The sequence below is a fragment of the Cupressus sempervirens genome, chromosome 3 (genome assembly GCF_028749045.1).
Source record: "Cupressus sempervirens isolate cs-2001-9-10 chromosome 3, ASM2874904v1, whole genome shotgun sequence".
NCBI classification, from domain to species: Eukaryota; Viridiplantae; Streptophyta; class Pinopsida; order Cupressales; family Cupressaceae; genus Cupressus; species Cupressus sempervirens.
Window position 1 is genome coordinate 469,963,632 of NC_143120.1, and position 15,683 is coordinate 469,979,314.

General features: G+C 34.6%; 1 protein-coding gene across 3 annotated transcripts in view; it reads right to left on the reverse strand.

Moving 5' to 3' along the window:
- The window catches only part of LOC149567171 (DNAJ heat shock N-terminal domain-containing protein), a 62,266-nt gene extending 50,743 nt beyond the window's left edge, over positions 1-11,523 (reverse strand). The window contains exons 1-2 of one of the 3 annotated variants that reach the window (XR_016362355.1): positions 10,727-11,440; positions 6,391-6,581 (exon numbers count right to left, since the gene is read on the reverse strand). Coding sequence is in view for 1 of the 3 variants with exons in the window: in XM_089820356.1 (XP_089676482.1) it covers positions 6,391-6,581; positions 10,727-11,219 (684 nt within the window). In the remaining 2 variants the exon portion in view is untranslated. Of the gene's footprint in view, positions 1-6,390; positions 6,582-10,726 lie in introns of all 3 variants that reach the window. The other 2 variants (XR_016362354.1, XM_089820356.1) reach the window with 2 other exon arrangements.
- Positions 11,524-15,683: the final 4,160 nt, after the last annotated feature.

Sequence of the window (15,683 nt, forward strand, 5' to 3'; positions counted from 1 at the left end):
CCTAAAGAAGTTAGGTTACATGCCAAAATACATGAACTTAATTCATGTGATAAAGCAGACATGTCCCAGAAACACAAGAAGCCAGAAAATGAAAACACTTTTCAGTACAAAGCAAACTATTCGACAACAAAAAAACATGCAAATGACTCAACAATCATTGCAAGTGGGTGCTTATTCTTTTGTAGCACAGTATATTACAAATACTCTTTTAAGCACTAAAAAATTCTGACAGTGCATAGAAGCTACTTCAGAATCACTGCTCTCCAATCACAGAACATTATGCACCATCAACTTTGTCCCTTTTATTGAGGTGCTAAATAAATGTTCACGTAGTGTTAAGTTATATCACATTATATATTTTTATTCAGTGGAAACTGACAAGACAAATAAATTCAATCAGTTAAAATACAATAATCAAGATGATATCAAAGCTTGCATCAGGATGACCAAAGCATACAAAATAATATGATAGCAGTAGCAACAAGCAGGTGAGAAAATATAATTCTGAAAATTGATCACAGAGTTTCAACTAGAATTTGTTTAAGATGCACAGTAAGTGCCTACATAAATGGCTGTAAGATATCACATTCACGTAGCATTAAAAAAAATAGCAAAGTACAAAACCTAGATTACAGGACGCTAAAAGTAACAATAACCAAGTATTTTTTTAAATGTTTCAAATAGAGCTTTGGTTAAAATTTAACCCAGGGAAGCCAAAAGTTTAATGTGGTTTTGTTCAACTTTTATTCCCACGAGGTCCCCCAAAACAGGAGGGAATGTCCTAGGAAATGGCCCCTAATTTAAGGAAACGAATCCCCCAAAACAAAATATTGCGGGCAGGGAGGTAATGGTCCATCCACATCCCAAACCCCAAAACACTATAACAAGCCTGACATGTCACCAAGGTATACATCTTGGACACCATGTATCATTCACTCACTCTATCTAGCAAAGCAAAAGTTAGGCACATTGACCAAATGGTTGAAGCAAGTCTACACTAAGGCTAATGAGATTTAAATGTCTGTGGTCAATCCTCAGATATCACAACCCATCTTCAAGCCTTCTCAAAGTTGGATCTGTCAAGGAATGTTTTTGAAATTTCAATTTTTTATTTTTTATTTAGTTTAGTTTTAAAATTTTCGATTAATATTTCTTATTTTCCATTATCTACTTTGTTTCTAAATTTAACATTTAAAAACAAGATAAATTATGCTTTAACTAGAATTTTATTTAATGTCTTTGATTTTGTACACCATATTAGGTTGACAAGACTAGATTCACCTCAATCACAATTGGCCAAAGACATTGTAAATCATTATTATCTGCAACACTTAGTGTAATGGAAACAATCAAATTTGGAGAGCACAAAAGGGCAAAGCATTGGCCTTAGATGATAACTGGTGGGTTCGCTTCAAGGTTTCAATAACTCCATCATAAGTATGATCAAAGTACCATATGCAAGAATTGCCTGGATAATAAAACATGCACAGCATTAGAGCAGCTAAAGAATAAGGTCCTTCTGAAATATTGTTCAAACAATGTGGAAAGAATTATTATTGATGATCAACCCAATTCATCTCCTTGTTTTTTGTTAGGCCTCCAAGATTATAGCACAAAGATGCTTTATTTTCTAAGGAGTGTACCCACCCATCTTTAGAGAGCATGAGCTAGAGGAAAAATGTCAATGCATGGGATAAAAAGGCAATACCCAATTATTGGTATTACTCAAACATCTCCTTTAACGTCGCACAATATCCTTTCTAGCAATCAATGATTCATGTTGTTGTGGTACACAATCCCAACAATAAAAAATACAATATATGATGTTAGTGAGGTGCTTGATCAACATCACAAAGAATAGACAAAGCCTGATTGCACTATAATGCAATGAAACCCAGGGACTTGCAACCCCCCCCCCCCCCAACCAAAAAAAACACCTCGAAATACCCGTCCCTGAAATGTCCTCGCACCGCGTTGTTGGATTACCCGTGTACCCCACCTTCGCCATTCCTCAACCACATCGCCATTGGGACGGAAACTTGAATTTCTATTTGAATTTTGATTTTTGAATGTTACTATTGGGTATGTACTATGTTGAATTTTAAATGATTATGGTTCATATTGCAATTTTGCTATGTTCAAGTATTTCAATTTGGTATGCTATACTGAAACATCATTTCATGTTCTACATTTAAATTGATGTTCTTGGAATGTATTTGAGCACATATACTCTAAGCAACACGACCATTAAAGCCAGCAATAGATGTATGATTTAACCTTTGTTCACCATGACCTACATCTTCGACCTAAAAAATTCAGGAGAAGAAACTTTAGACACCACTAAACTCCAATGAATTTTAATGATAAATTGTAACCAATAACCTAACTTTTCCTATTTTTAGATTTGAGGGAAGTTCAATCAATTTGAATTTCTAACATATCCTAAAAGGTCAAGTAACTTATGCCTTGCTAATCTCAAGTAGTGTCAAAAAAGATCAACCAATTAACCTTGATGAGATTGATCTGAAATTAAAATAAATCACAGCCAATGAAGAGCCCTAATTTGATGAGGATGCTTTTCCAATCTTGGAAAAGGTATTCAATAATTGTGGACACAATCGTTGGGAGGAGAATAGGAACACATGTATCAACTTCACATTTTGCAGTCTAGAAGCCTCATGAGATAATTATGTTCCCAATTTGTATCATATAGCTTTACGACTTTAATTGTAATGGGTACATCGTACTTGATTGAGAATCTGATATTTGGCCAGAACTTGAGATTCATTCGCAAATATTTAACTAATACTTTGTTTATCACTAATTTCCTATGTTACCAATTTGACAGCCAAAAACTCTAGGTTCAAATACAATTTGAACCCTAATCAGATTCCAATTTAGCACAATTGTGGGATCATTTAGGGCATGGAAACATGCATATGGATTCATCCCAAATGAACTTGGACAAACCTAGAACAAATTGAAACACATTTTCTTTGATCTTGCAATGGATCCAAGGGAATTTTTCCCATTATGTCTTTGTCTAATAAATAGTGTGTAACTATCTGCCTGAGTTATCTTCACCTGTTGACTAAGCTATCGAAGACCCTTCTGATTCATAAGAAAAACTTTTGCCAAGAGTTTCAAAAATTGTGCCTATGTCGAGATTTGGCCCTTGTCTAGGGGAGGAAGGGTGTTAATAGGGAGGTCAAACCCACTTCAAATATCAATCATTGAACAAGCAACCCCTTCAGATCTCTAGATCAATGATCGAGACCTTCCCAATGCTCGACAACCCTATCCTACTAGGTTGGTGAGGAATTTATTACTAATGAAGTTTAATAAAATGTACTAGTATGTTTAGATTTTAATATTTTGTATTTAATGTAATTATATTGAAATTTTTGTATTAAATATAATTTATTTAAATTTTAATATTCTATATTTAATTGGTAAATATAAAATTTAATATTTTTAGTTTCATATGACGCCTAATATTTGATATTATTGAATATGATATGTGGATAATATTAATCATATTATACTTCTATTAATATTTTAATATTTATATATTACAATATTTATAAATAGAAAGTGATGGTATGATTATTAATCATTTCAATAAAACAATCTAAGACAAGCTTGGTCAAAATAGATCTATTATGAATATTAATTAAAGATATGATACTAACATTAATATTAATACATATTATATTTATATATTAATTTTATATTTCAATAATACTAAAATAATTTTTATTTTGTTCTATTTATTTATTATTTATTAGAAATAAATCTTATATATAATTTTTATGTGTTTTTGTATGGAAGAACCCAACCCCAAAAAATATTTCACTAAAGTTTCAAATTGAACCAATGAACATGAACCCCAACCAATACCAAGACCAGTAACTTACTCTTTTTGAAATTTTCTTTCTCATTTTATATTACTATATTTGGCATGAAATAGCATTTAGCATTTTTTTCCTATATTTTATAAATATTGTTACTCAATTTGTCGTGATTTTCTTATTCAAACCTCAGTAATTGAATTTCAGTTAAATTCTCAATTTCCCATGTCAATGACATGTAATGAAATGCTATTGTTTTTGTTTTCAATTGACAATATGATCTATGGATGGTTGTACACTATGTAAATAGTATCAAAAATCGTAATGTGATGTTTGTAATAGTTATCTTTAGTGATTTAAGTTTTAACAGTAAATTACTATTTTTCATGGTTACCAGGAGACCCATCTCCTACACTTGGAGACGCGTCTCGGAAACCCCCAGTACCGGAGACACGTCTCTAGGTACCAGAGACATCCCCAAAAATGTTTGGATGCAAAAGGTTTTGGTTGCCATCTCCAAAGTCCCCCAACCAACAATTGATGTCTCCCACCAAAAATATTGAGCATAAGGCATCATAAAACTCCTAAATCTTATCCTCTATCATCACCCCTTAAAAAATTGTTATTACTTATATCATATATGTTAGTAATTATAATGATAGCCACTATAGTTTTCCAATCAATTTGCTTAATTGCCTCTAGAAAGACTTGTCAATGATGTATAATTATTTCTTTATTAAACAACAATTAATGTCTCCAAGTACCCTCGTCTTCTATTTTTGAAAATTAGTCGTACCAGTACCAATCTCCAAGGTATCCAAGTACCCCAGTCTCCTGGTAACCTTGCTATTTTTTAATTCACTTGATGATTGTTTTGTTTACAAACATCATCTTGTACTTTTCTATCTAAGGAGAATTCATCTCCATTGTTTAATATCAAAATATCAAAGAACTGACACATTTTATAACATGGTATTAGAACAGGTCTAGGTCAAACTCCCTTACGGGAGGCCCAAGGTTATGTTGCTTGCATGTACTTGCATGTTCTTTTTGTGAGTTGCATGTTCCTTGCATGCATTGTTTTCAGAGCAAAGTATTTTCTTGCTTTACCACATGATGAAGTTAGGCCATTTTCTAGGGTATTTTACCCTGTGAAATCTATTGCTTTGTCGTGTGAAGGCTTCTATGATGATTTGTTTTGTTTGTTGTGAATGCGACCTGCTTTTTGTAGTGTGAGGGTTTTGCATGATTTTATCCTAAAATCAGTCCTCTAGGTTTTCTTTTTTTTTTTCCACAAAAACTCATGGATGGTGGGATTTTCTGATTTTCGTCCTTAAAAAATTAGTGGTTGGGTTTTTTAATAATTTTTTCCCTTTCAAAAAGTTTGTTGGGTTATACTAATTTTGCCCTTAAAAATTATATTGTGGGTTTTCATACTTTTTCCTTCAAAAATTCCACGAGGCTTTAATAACTTTAGTCCATAAAAAGATATTTTGCGTTCCGTGCAATTTTTTTGCTTCAAAAATCATTTTGTAAAAGGGTTCTATCATTTTTCCTCAAAAATGAAGTTTTTTATTTACTGCCTCAGATTTTGTGTTGGGTTTTGATCGATTTTCCTCCTCAAAAATCGTGTTTTGTTATTTTCGATATTATCTTCAAAAAATGTTTTTTTAATTTCTAAATTTTCAAATATTTTCCAAAAAAGTATGACTGTTGTTGCTGGTCTTAGGTTTTTCAATTTTTCCAAAAAAATCATTGGAGAGTTTTGTAGATTTTTTCCACAAAATTGTGATTTCTTGCAGTTGTTCTAGCTCACACCTAGAGTTGCTAGGGCAACAACCTGCACAAGGGTTTGCCAATATTTTCTCAAAATCATAGTTTCAGTTTGAGATGTTAATTCTTAGTGTCTCTAGCTACATGGTGGAAAAGCTTTGTTACCTAACACCAAGTTGGAAGGAATGTCGTTTTTTTGGTAAATCCAGAAGTTCTGCAAAACTAGGGAGGGTCTCAGCAGCAGGCTCATGTCACAGAATCTTCTGAAGAGAGGGGGCAGCCTTCTATGATTTTTCTGTAGTTAGTATGATGACCATTAAGGGAGGGTATTAAAATAATAACATAATGTTTTTTATTATGAAACAAACAGGTTTTGAAGGGACCTGAAACCCTTTAAGAGAAAGTAGAATCAGAAATTACATATAATGATGAAGTCGACAAACCAGAAATCCACCCTAACAAGAAAACAACAGGAACACCAACAGCAACAAGACAGCGAAAAAGAAAGAAAAGTGCAGGGAAAAGGAGACACGATCACCCCAATTTAATTTTATACTCAGTTGTTTGTTATTTCTTATAGCTTTAGTGACATTGCCATTGTTGAATGTCACAAACTAACGGTGCAATCTAAATCATGAACAACAAAATTAAAGCTTGGCATTACCCAATTTAAATGTATTCATTGGGTGAAAATCCAAAAAATAAAAGCACGAATCAACAATGTAGAGCCTAAACACTAAGCTATGTGAAGTTAAAAAAAACTTACGACTTCTTCCTTGGATCCCATAACAATTATAGCAGAGCCTTTCTTCTTAGAGTTTTTAACCCTGACTACGATATCTTCCACTGTTCCGAATTTCTCAAAGATTTCTCTAAGCTGCTCCACACTATAATCCCCCCGCCCCTCCAGTGAATTCCATGTGGCTTTCAACACCTTTTCTTTGTCCAAATTCACAGCTGTTGGCAGAAAATATAATAAAATAAGAAATCAATTTTTACATGTAAAAAATGGCAGGCAAACATCTCCACTTGAAAATAGTGTGAGAGATACATTTATAATAGGCTGGCTAAGAGGAAAACAACAATACTTATTATTAACCCGAGTTAATGGGGTAATTGGCAATAAGAATAAAAGGTCCCTGGCCGAAAATCCCAGAAGGCTTCGTCTAACTGAATTTTCATAAAACTTTTAGGGGTGACCCGGGTTAGTTTGCTTTCTCTTGAGGAACGAAGAGAGTGAGTAATTGTACAGACACTCTCTTTTTCTTGGTCAAAAAAATCAACAATGAAGCCGAGTTGGAGGAACTCCTTAAGGGCATGAGGTTGGTAGTTTGGGTCTTAGTAATCTTTTCGTAGGGATACTCCCCAGCCATCATTTGAATTTGTCAAAAGGCTTTTCCCCTAGCTGGAAACTGAAAAATGGTATTATGTAAACTCACTCTTGTTGCAAGTGGTTAGAGATGACCTTCTTTGCCCACTCTTATAAAGAAGCTAATACGAGTTTATGCTTCTTATGAATGTTGGGGTTGATCTTTTGCTATTTTCAGTCTTGGCCAGTTATAGAGTAGCAGACTCTTAGGTAGCTCTTTCAGGCCCAGGACTCCAGGATTTCATATCTCATGCATCAATTTTGGGGTTTATCTTTCCCTCACCTTACTTTTGGTTGAGCAAGTTTGTCTGTAGGAGCCTTAGTCTGCAGATTGGAGGAAGGGCAAAGAGGTGATGGTTTAATTGTAGATTGGGTGATGTACTGTTTATAGGAAATTCTTGGGCTTGGCTCCTCTTTTTTCCTTTGGCCTTGGGAAATGTTCTAGTCTTTTGCTTTGATTAGGTACTGAGATAGTATTATTTTTTACCAGGACTTTGTAATATTTTATTCCATTTCTCAAGGACGGGAGCATCAATAGAACCCTTGATTTACTGATTAGACAAATAAATTAAAAACAATACTGCTATTGACTCATTTATATTTCATAAAATATATTATTTCCATTTACAATTTAATTCAATTTTGTCAAATACCTTTTAAAAAAATGTCAAGCTTTTGGTAAAATTAAAAGACAATTGCCAATTACAAGTTTTCTGCGTGAATATGTTTGAGAGAACTTGCCGAAGCAGTGAACCCTTGAAGAGGGAATATTAATTATTCTCTTTACATTCTATATACAATTAAGGCTCAAGCAAATATTTTTGAGAAAATTATTAAATTTCTGGTCCCTTGGAAGTGCTGAATATGTTTGAGAAAACTTGCTAACCTAATAGTCACAGGGAAATGACAATGTAAACTTTTGTCACCGTTCACCATTCAGCGAAATTTTCAACTGTTTGCAGTAAGAAATCCTTTTGGAAACAATTACTTTGTAATAACCTACAGAATTCAGGATGTTCTATATCATATTTTAAAAATAAAAGTGATAATATTCCAAATAAATAAATTGCCATTCAGCACAGAACTTAAGTGTCAATCCCAAAACAATCATGTTCTTTAATCTACATAAACCTTGCATTCTGCTACTCACAAATTAGTTTCAAACAATGATAACAGCGCTGGGGTATGCCATTGCTTGGGCCATGATGGTTGAGAGAAATGGTGGTACTCCTATGCACCCCTAGTGTGACCTTTTCACACCATCGCCCCATTGCAAATAGGTACAACCTCTTTTTGCTCGGTAGGTCTAAAGGTTTTCGCAGTTCAGTGTCAATTCTGAGTTTCAAGGATTGAGGAACAGTCAAGCCTCTAGAGCTCCAAGATTGCAAACATAGACAAGTTATAGCAGATTGGAGTAATCAAGGTTAAATTGTAATGGATGGTTGAGTTTTGAGGGAAAATTCCTAAGTGTTGGGGTGTTTTGGCTCGTCAATTGGTCTCCATAATGAATTAATTTCCTATTTATCTGTAAATTTGCACCAAAATGATGAAATGTTGCAAACAAAGTGCGAAGTCCTTATGAAGGGTATATCTGGACCAAAAGTCCCTATGGAAATCGATTTTCCGAAGAAAAGTCCCTATAAAGGTCAATTTTCCAAACCTGGCCAATGAAAAGAATTGATGTTGAAAAAGTCATTAGTTCCCATTTGGATCAATTTCCCACTCCAAGATATAAGGATTAAGGACTAAACACTAGAAGTCCCTCTTAGCATAATCGAGTTGCAAAACACATAAACAAGACAATGATGGAGAGGACTAATATGCTCAATAGGGGTGGTTTAGAATAGGAATTATGGGGAAAAACAGTTGGTTTTGCTTGCTACCTAATTAAGAAGTATCCTACATCAACACTTGTTCGAGAAAACCACTCTATGGGTTTGGACAAGCAAAACTTCTCACATCAACTGCTTTATGTATTTGGTTGCAAGCATATGCATATGTGTCTAGGGAGAAGTGAAAGTTGGATAACAAGACGGTAAAACATATTTTTATTGAATATGGTATTGGTGTAGAGGGATTTCATTGAATATAGTATTGGTATGGAGGGGTACATCCACAATCAGTAGCAGCCAAGTTGGCAAAAGAGAGAAGACGGAGATGAGTGGTGGTGACAAGGGAGCATCAGTTGAAGCTATGTTTAATGTGCAAGCACAAGAACCTACAGAGCTCCACAGCCAATTTTTTCTTGCTCATGCCATTCCATTTAATATGGCACATTCCCCTTACTTAAATCAAATGGTTAGCGATATAGCCTCTATTGGTCCCTTATTCATACCCCCTAGAGATAATAAGGTATGCCCTATGCTCCTAGAAAAAGAGTATTTTAAGGTTAATGTGCTAGTGGAGGATATGAAGCAAACTTGGATGAGGATAGGTTAGTTTATTATGATGCGTTAGTTTATTATGATGCATGGGTGGACTGATGTTAGACATTGACCACTCATCAGTATCGCAGTCACATGCCTTGTTGGTTCATATTTTCTCAGAGTCGTAAATTGTTCAAGGAAGTGAAAGGGCGCAGACTTTGGATTTACCATTTTGAGAGATGTCAAAGAGGAGGTTGGGCATGCTAGTGTTGTATAGGTAATCGCCGATTTAGCATGCGTATGCAAATCCACTCCTTTGATGATGGAGGGTGCTTACAAGCACATCTTTTGAACCCATGTCGTGTTCATGCATTGAAAGAAGCAACACGTGGAAGAAGCTAAACATATTCAAATGTTTATTTGCTACCACCAAACCTCACCTACTTTATTCAATCATTTTCAAAGGAGTTCTTCAAACTTGTTGAGACAAGGTATGCCACTTCATTTTGATTTACTTTCAATGTATAGAAAAGAAGCATTGGAAACTTTTTAAAACATTGGACATTTGTATTCCAACTAAATTGAGCCTTATATTGCTTTTATCTTTTAATGAATACACTATAGGTAGACCTTGCTTCAACTTGTTGGAGAGGATGCGTGTGGTGCATAAGCCTCTACAATTGATGATGGTGAATTCAAAATGGACTACATGGCCGAAATCAAACTCTACTCAAAGGAAATCCATCAAACAAAAGATCCTTAATGACAATTGGTGGTCCACTATAAGGTAAGCCATTGCTGATATTAAGTTTCAAAGTTTCAAACATGTAAAATAACATTTCAATCAATTATTACTGTGTTTGGTACTGCTGCAGCACGATCCCCGTCTGGATCTCCTGGGTTGAGATCTCCACTCTCTCCCTCCACAAATATGCTAAAAACTCAAACAAGCATATCCCAATGGAAAGAAATAAGAGAAAGGCTCCTCTTCCTAAGGGCAATTAAGGTGCTAACAAGATGATCCTATAATCCCATGTCAAGAAGGGCCATCCCGGTCGGTGTTATATGATTTGTTTGTTGATAATAACTGACTTGATGAGTCCCTCGTTTCTGGATCAAGTGAACTGTTAACCGTAATCCCACGCTTCACGTTTTTCAGCAGCCCCTAAATGTCTAACCCAACGTAATTAACAAAAACAGCCAGTATTTTTTAATGGAAATGTGGAAGAAATCCTCAAAAATAACCCGTTAGCAGAAATAGACCGGCCAGCTGAAGCTCGCCTTACTGAAAAGTAACAACTCCTAATACTCAGTGTAAGATTACCAATACAAACAATTTATGACAAATTGACATTAAGATACCCTACCTCCTGCTCTCTTTTTCGAATCTTGAGGAGTGGTAAAATTGAAGGCTGGTGAGGACCTTTGCGCGTGCAAGGCTCGAATCCTGGCAATTTCTTCCTGAAGTTTCTTAGCCGCGCGATCCTCCTCGGCCTTTTCCTTGTCTTCCTGCTGCTTTTGAATTTCAAATTCTCTTTCCCTCCGTGTGAGATCATCCATCATTTTTCTTCGCTTGGCACTGAATTCAGAAGCCTTATGCTGTTGCCTCTGAAGCCTTTCGTCCCGCAAGCGAATAAAGTCATCGAAAGCTTTGCGAGCGGTTTTGTCTGTCAGAAGTTCATAGGCGGTCTGAATTTTTTGAAAGGTAGCGGCAGCGTTAGGATCATCGGGTCTCTTATCGGGATGCCAGACGAGAGCACGTGCTCTGTAGGCCTTGCGTATTTCCCCATCGCTGAGTTTCGACGCTTCTATGCCTGATGGCAGACCCAAAATTTTGTAGTGATCCTCTGCGTCCTCCATTTTGAACAGCAATGCTGAAGGCACTTAATTATATCGCCGGAATATCCTGTAATATAATTTCAATGCTTCCACTACACGCAATTTCTCCTGCACAACCCAATTTTGAACCAAATTCGAAGATGGAAGATATACGGCTTCTTAAATCGGCCACAGAACCATATATTAGAAGCATAACCTGCTTGCCCTGAAACTAAAATTGAAGTATTTGGACTGCTTCCAATTAAAAATTAGATTATATTTTTATTATTTAATGAAATTGTCATATTTTAGGCAGGCTGGAATTTGATGGACCTTATCAATTGTCAGTTAATTTTTTATAAAACCGTGAATACATACTTAACTTTATTTCAAAATTTATTACAGATAATACTTTCAAAATATATTATATACTTATTTTATCAATTTAAAAATATTAGTATGTGAACTTAAAAACTTTTTAAGTTGACACTAATTTATACTTATTTTCTAGAATTTTATGAAACATATAAATTTAGAAAATTTAGATTTGAGATTTTTGCATATATTAGTAATTTATATTTATATTATATGGATTGAATATTAAAATTTTAATTTCATGTGGGAAATTTGGAAAGAAAGAAATAGGCAATATTTAGCAATAAAGAACTAAATATACTTCACTCCTTAATAAAGTCAAAGCAAGTATAACCAAAGTAATGAACAACCATTTAAGGAAAGCAATCAAAGACGAAGAAACCTTCACATAATAGGATGAAGAGATGAAGAAAAATTGGAACAATCTAATTAACCCCCCATTAACCTATAATAAGAAAAACCTAAAAGCTGGAGAAGAGTGTAAATGGGAACCTCCACCAAAAGGATGGACCAAACTCAATTTTGATGAAGCATTTGGAGGAAATCCAGGGACAGCGGGCATAGGTTGTATCATCACCTCGGACTCAGGCAAATGGACTCTTAAGAGAGCAAAACCCTTAGGAATCACTACTAATGATATAGCAGAAATCGAAGCTCTTGGAGAAGGGTTGATATTGAACCTACAATTGAACATAAAAAGACTACTCGTTGAAGGGGACTCTCAAATTATCCTGAATGCAATTAGGAAAATGCAAACTCCAAATTGGATTATAAACTCAAGATTAGAATATATGCTAAATTTAATAGATAAGTTCGAGGAAATTAGGATCAAACATATATACCTAGAAGGTAACATAGAAGTTGATCTCATTGCAAATAAACGAGCAAATGGAGAAGATTTAACACTTAAAGCTATTGAGAATCCCCTTAACCTAACACAATCTTTATAGGCCTATCTTAGCTTATTTTATCCTCGATGAATATATAACTTAATAAATTTAATTCATAATGAAATATATAAATAAGATATCATTTTATTTTATATATATATAATAAACGATAATCAATAAGAAAATATAAATTAAATAATTCAAACTATTAAATCGAATCTAAGTAGTACAAACCTATATAAAGTTGTCTAATTATTTAAAGTGTTGAACGATATAAGTCAGATGGAGCCAATATTAAATTAATTTTTGGAAACTAACATTTAATGTGGAGTGTGTAATGTGTTAAGAGACAGACTAGCGAAACATGAGATACTATCATGAAAAATAGGCTCATCTAACTCACCCCGGGAATTCGGGGATGCTATAGCAAAATACAAGAAATTGTTAAATCTCTCCTACTGTATCAATATGAGAAGACTGCCTCTAGAATCTCCTTCTATATTTTAGTCACTTGTATAAAATAACAAATGTATGGAAATACCTTTTATTGCTTAAGGTTTAAAATTGGGGTATGCCCCTTTTACCTTTGTATTTTGAAAAGGACCTTGGTCTTGGGCAAGACTGGAGGTTTTCTTCTATGTTCTTTCCTGCCAGTGCCTATTTGAACGAAGACTCTTGTAAAATTTATTTCATTAATATATATTATAAGGCTTCGATCATTTACCAATAAAAAAAATGTATTAAAATTTCAAAGAATTATAAAAAATGACAATCAATACACATGACATGCTAGGACTATCAAATTCTACCCACGTTTTAGGAAAAAAATTTAATATAATGAAATTGTTATATATTAGTTTTTTCTATATTTTTTATATTTAACAAGTGTCATTTTAGTGATTAGTATTTGTTTCTTATAGTTAAAATATTAAAATAATATTAAATATAATTTAAATGAATAATATAATAAAAAATATAATAATTTAATAATAATTAACTTTTATGAATTATTTTATCGAAATAAAAAAAAAAGCCATAAAAAGGGTATGTGCTAGAAAGGCCAAAATAAATCATGAATCTAAGCCCAATATTGTTGAGCATTGTAGCAGAACCAAAAGATATGTAGAAACATTTATGGATACCCATAGAAAGGACACTTGGGGTTCGGGAAACCCATGTGCTTGAGTCGAAAACCCAAAGGCAGTCCTTGAAAAAACACACACCAAGCAAAGCGTGCAATCTTTGGTTTTGTGACAATGGACTAGATAGTAACAAAACAATTTCTCCATGTCTTCTGGAGGACTACAAATGCCAACATTCATTGAAAATAGAAACCATGGGAAAATGAGGAGCAATCCATTGGTACCCCATAGAGGATTTTTAATTGGTAAGAGAAGTCAACGGATATTGCTTCCAATCTTTGCACCATGGCATGACAGGTTGGTCCCCAACTTTGTGAAGCAACTGAGGTAGAATAGCAAAAACTAGCAAGTCATAGGTCTGAGGATCTAGGCGAGAGAGCCAAAATTGGACTTTGCAGTCCTCTTAGGCTTTGATGCTCATAATGGCTTTAGAAAATAAATCCTTGGGTGCTATGATGTCACATTTATGAGAATGCAAAGCACTAATCCCTTGAATCTTAGTAAGAGGCAACCCTTGTATAGAAAATAGGAGAGACCACCAAATATTATGTTGGTTCAAAGAGAGCCCATTACGAAAGCAATCTCCAACCCAGTAAAACCAAGGATTCACAATCTATCGATCTTTCCAATTACTTTTAGGCACAAAAGCACCCTTGATTAGGACTCAATCTTGCATGAGAAGAAGGGTTTGAAACCCAATCCCCTTCCAAGTTGGTCTGTTAATAGGAAAGCCTAAGGAAATGCAATGCCTGAGAAGAATTTTCCAAACTTCATAGCCTGTGACGATATGGATTACTCACTTGGAAAGGCCTTGCTTTTGTGTAGAAATAAGCCCAAGGCCTCTAGATTCCTTGGGAAGGCAACAAAACTCCTAGGCAACTTTGTCAAAACCAAAATGTTTAGCCTTGGAAGCCCAGATAAAATCCCAAAGGAGTTTTTCTAGTTTCAAATAAGATACTTTGGATGGGATCCAACTTGAGGAATAATACACATAGGTGGCTGCAAGAACCTTAGAACATATCTAGAATTTATCAGCCGAAGAAAGTGGCTTAGTAGTCTGATATGAAAGTTTTTTCACAATCTTGACAAGCATGGCTAAAAATGAAAATCTCCCCATGTTGAATCCACTTCCATCCATAATGTTGGAGCAATGGTAGAGCATGCAAGAAAGACTGTCAATAGAATAGCATTTTATGCCAATGAATGGCAGAACCAGAAGCCAGGGAGAAAGCATTTAGGTAGTGGCAAGCATTGTGGATATTCTCTTCATCCTCAATGAGGGTAAGAAAGGATTCATCACCAAAATTCCCATTGATGAGTTGAGCAACTCGGCAAGGAAATACTTCTCATAAGGCCAAAAGAGATTACATCGACAAGCAAGTAACCAAAGCCTTCAATAACAAGTACATAAAGTGTTGGTGCTTGAGGGCACCCTTGGTAGATGGATTTGAAGGGGCCAAAAGTCTCAAATTGTTGACCATTAATAGTGATACAGGTAGAAGCATCCCCAAAAAGCATATGAATAGATTGAAGAAATGCGGGACCAAAGCCAAAAGCTTGAAGCATAGCCAAGATGAAAAGCCATTTTATATAGTTATAAGATTTAGAAAAATCAATTTTGAGGAAAATAGCAAGTTTCTTTGATTTCCTAGCCCATTCCACACCTTTCTAAACAACAATGATGTTGTTAAGGATGTATTGAAACTTCATGATGCCATTTTTCTTAGGTTGCATAATCAACGATAAAAGGTGATAGATCATTATAGGAGACATTGAGCAAGGTAACGGGTCTCTAATTTCATATATCTTTAGGATCTCCATCATTTGGGATGAATTTGATATTTCCCTTATTGATAATGTCCCCTAGGGATTGGAAATGAAAGGCTTCCAGATAAAGTGTATGAAGGTCAAGGCCAACATGGTCCCAAAAGGCCATGTAGAATTTATAAGGAAAGCCATCACACATTGGGGGCTTATCATCAACCATGGAAAATATTACTTCCTTAAGGTGACAAAAGGTTGTTGTTCAATCAAAATTATATTGGGAATAAATGTAATACAATCCTTTCAAGCTTGGTCCCTAACAACTAAATTTCCCT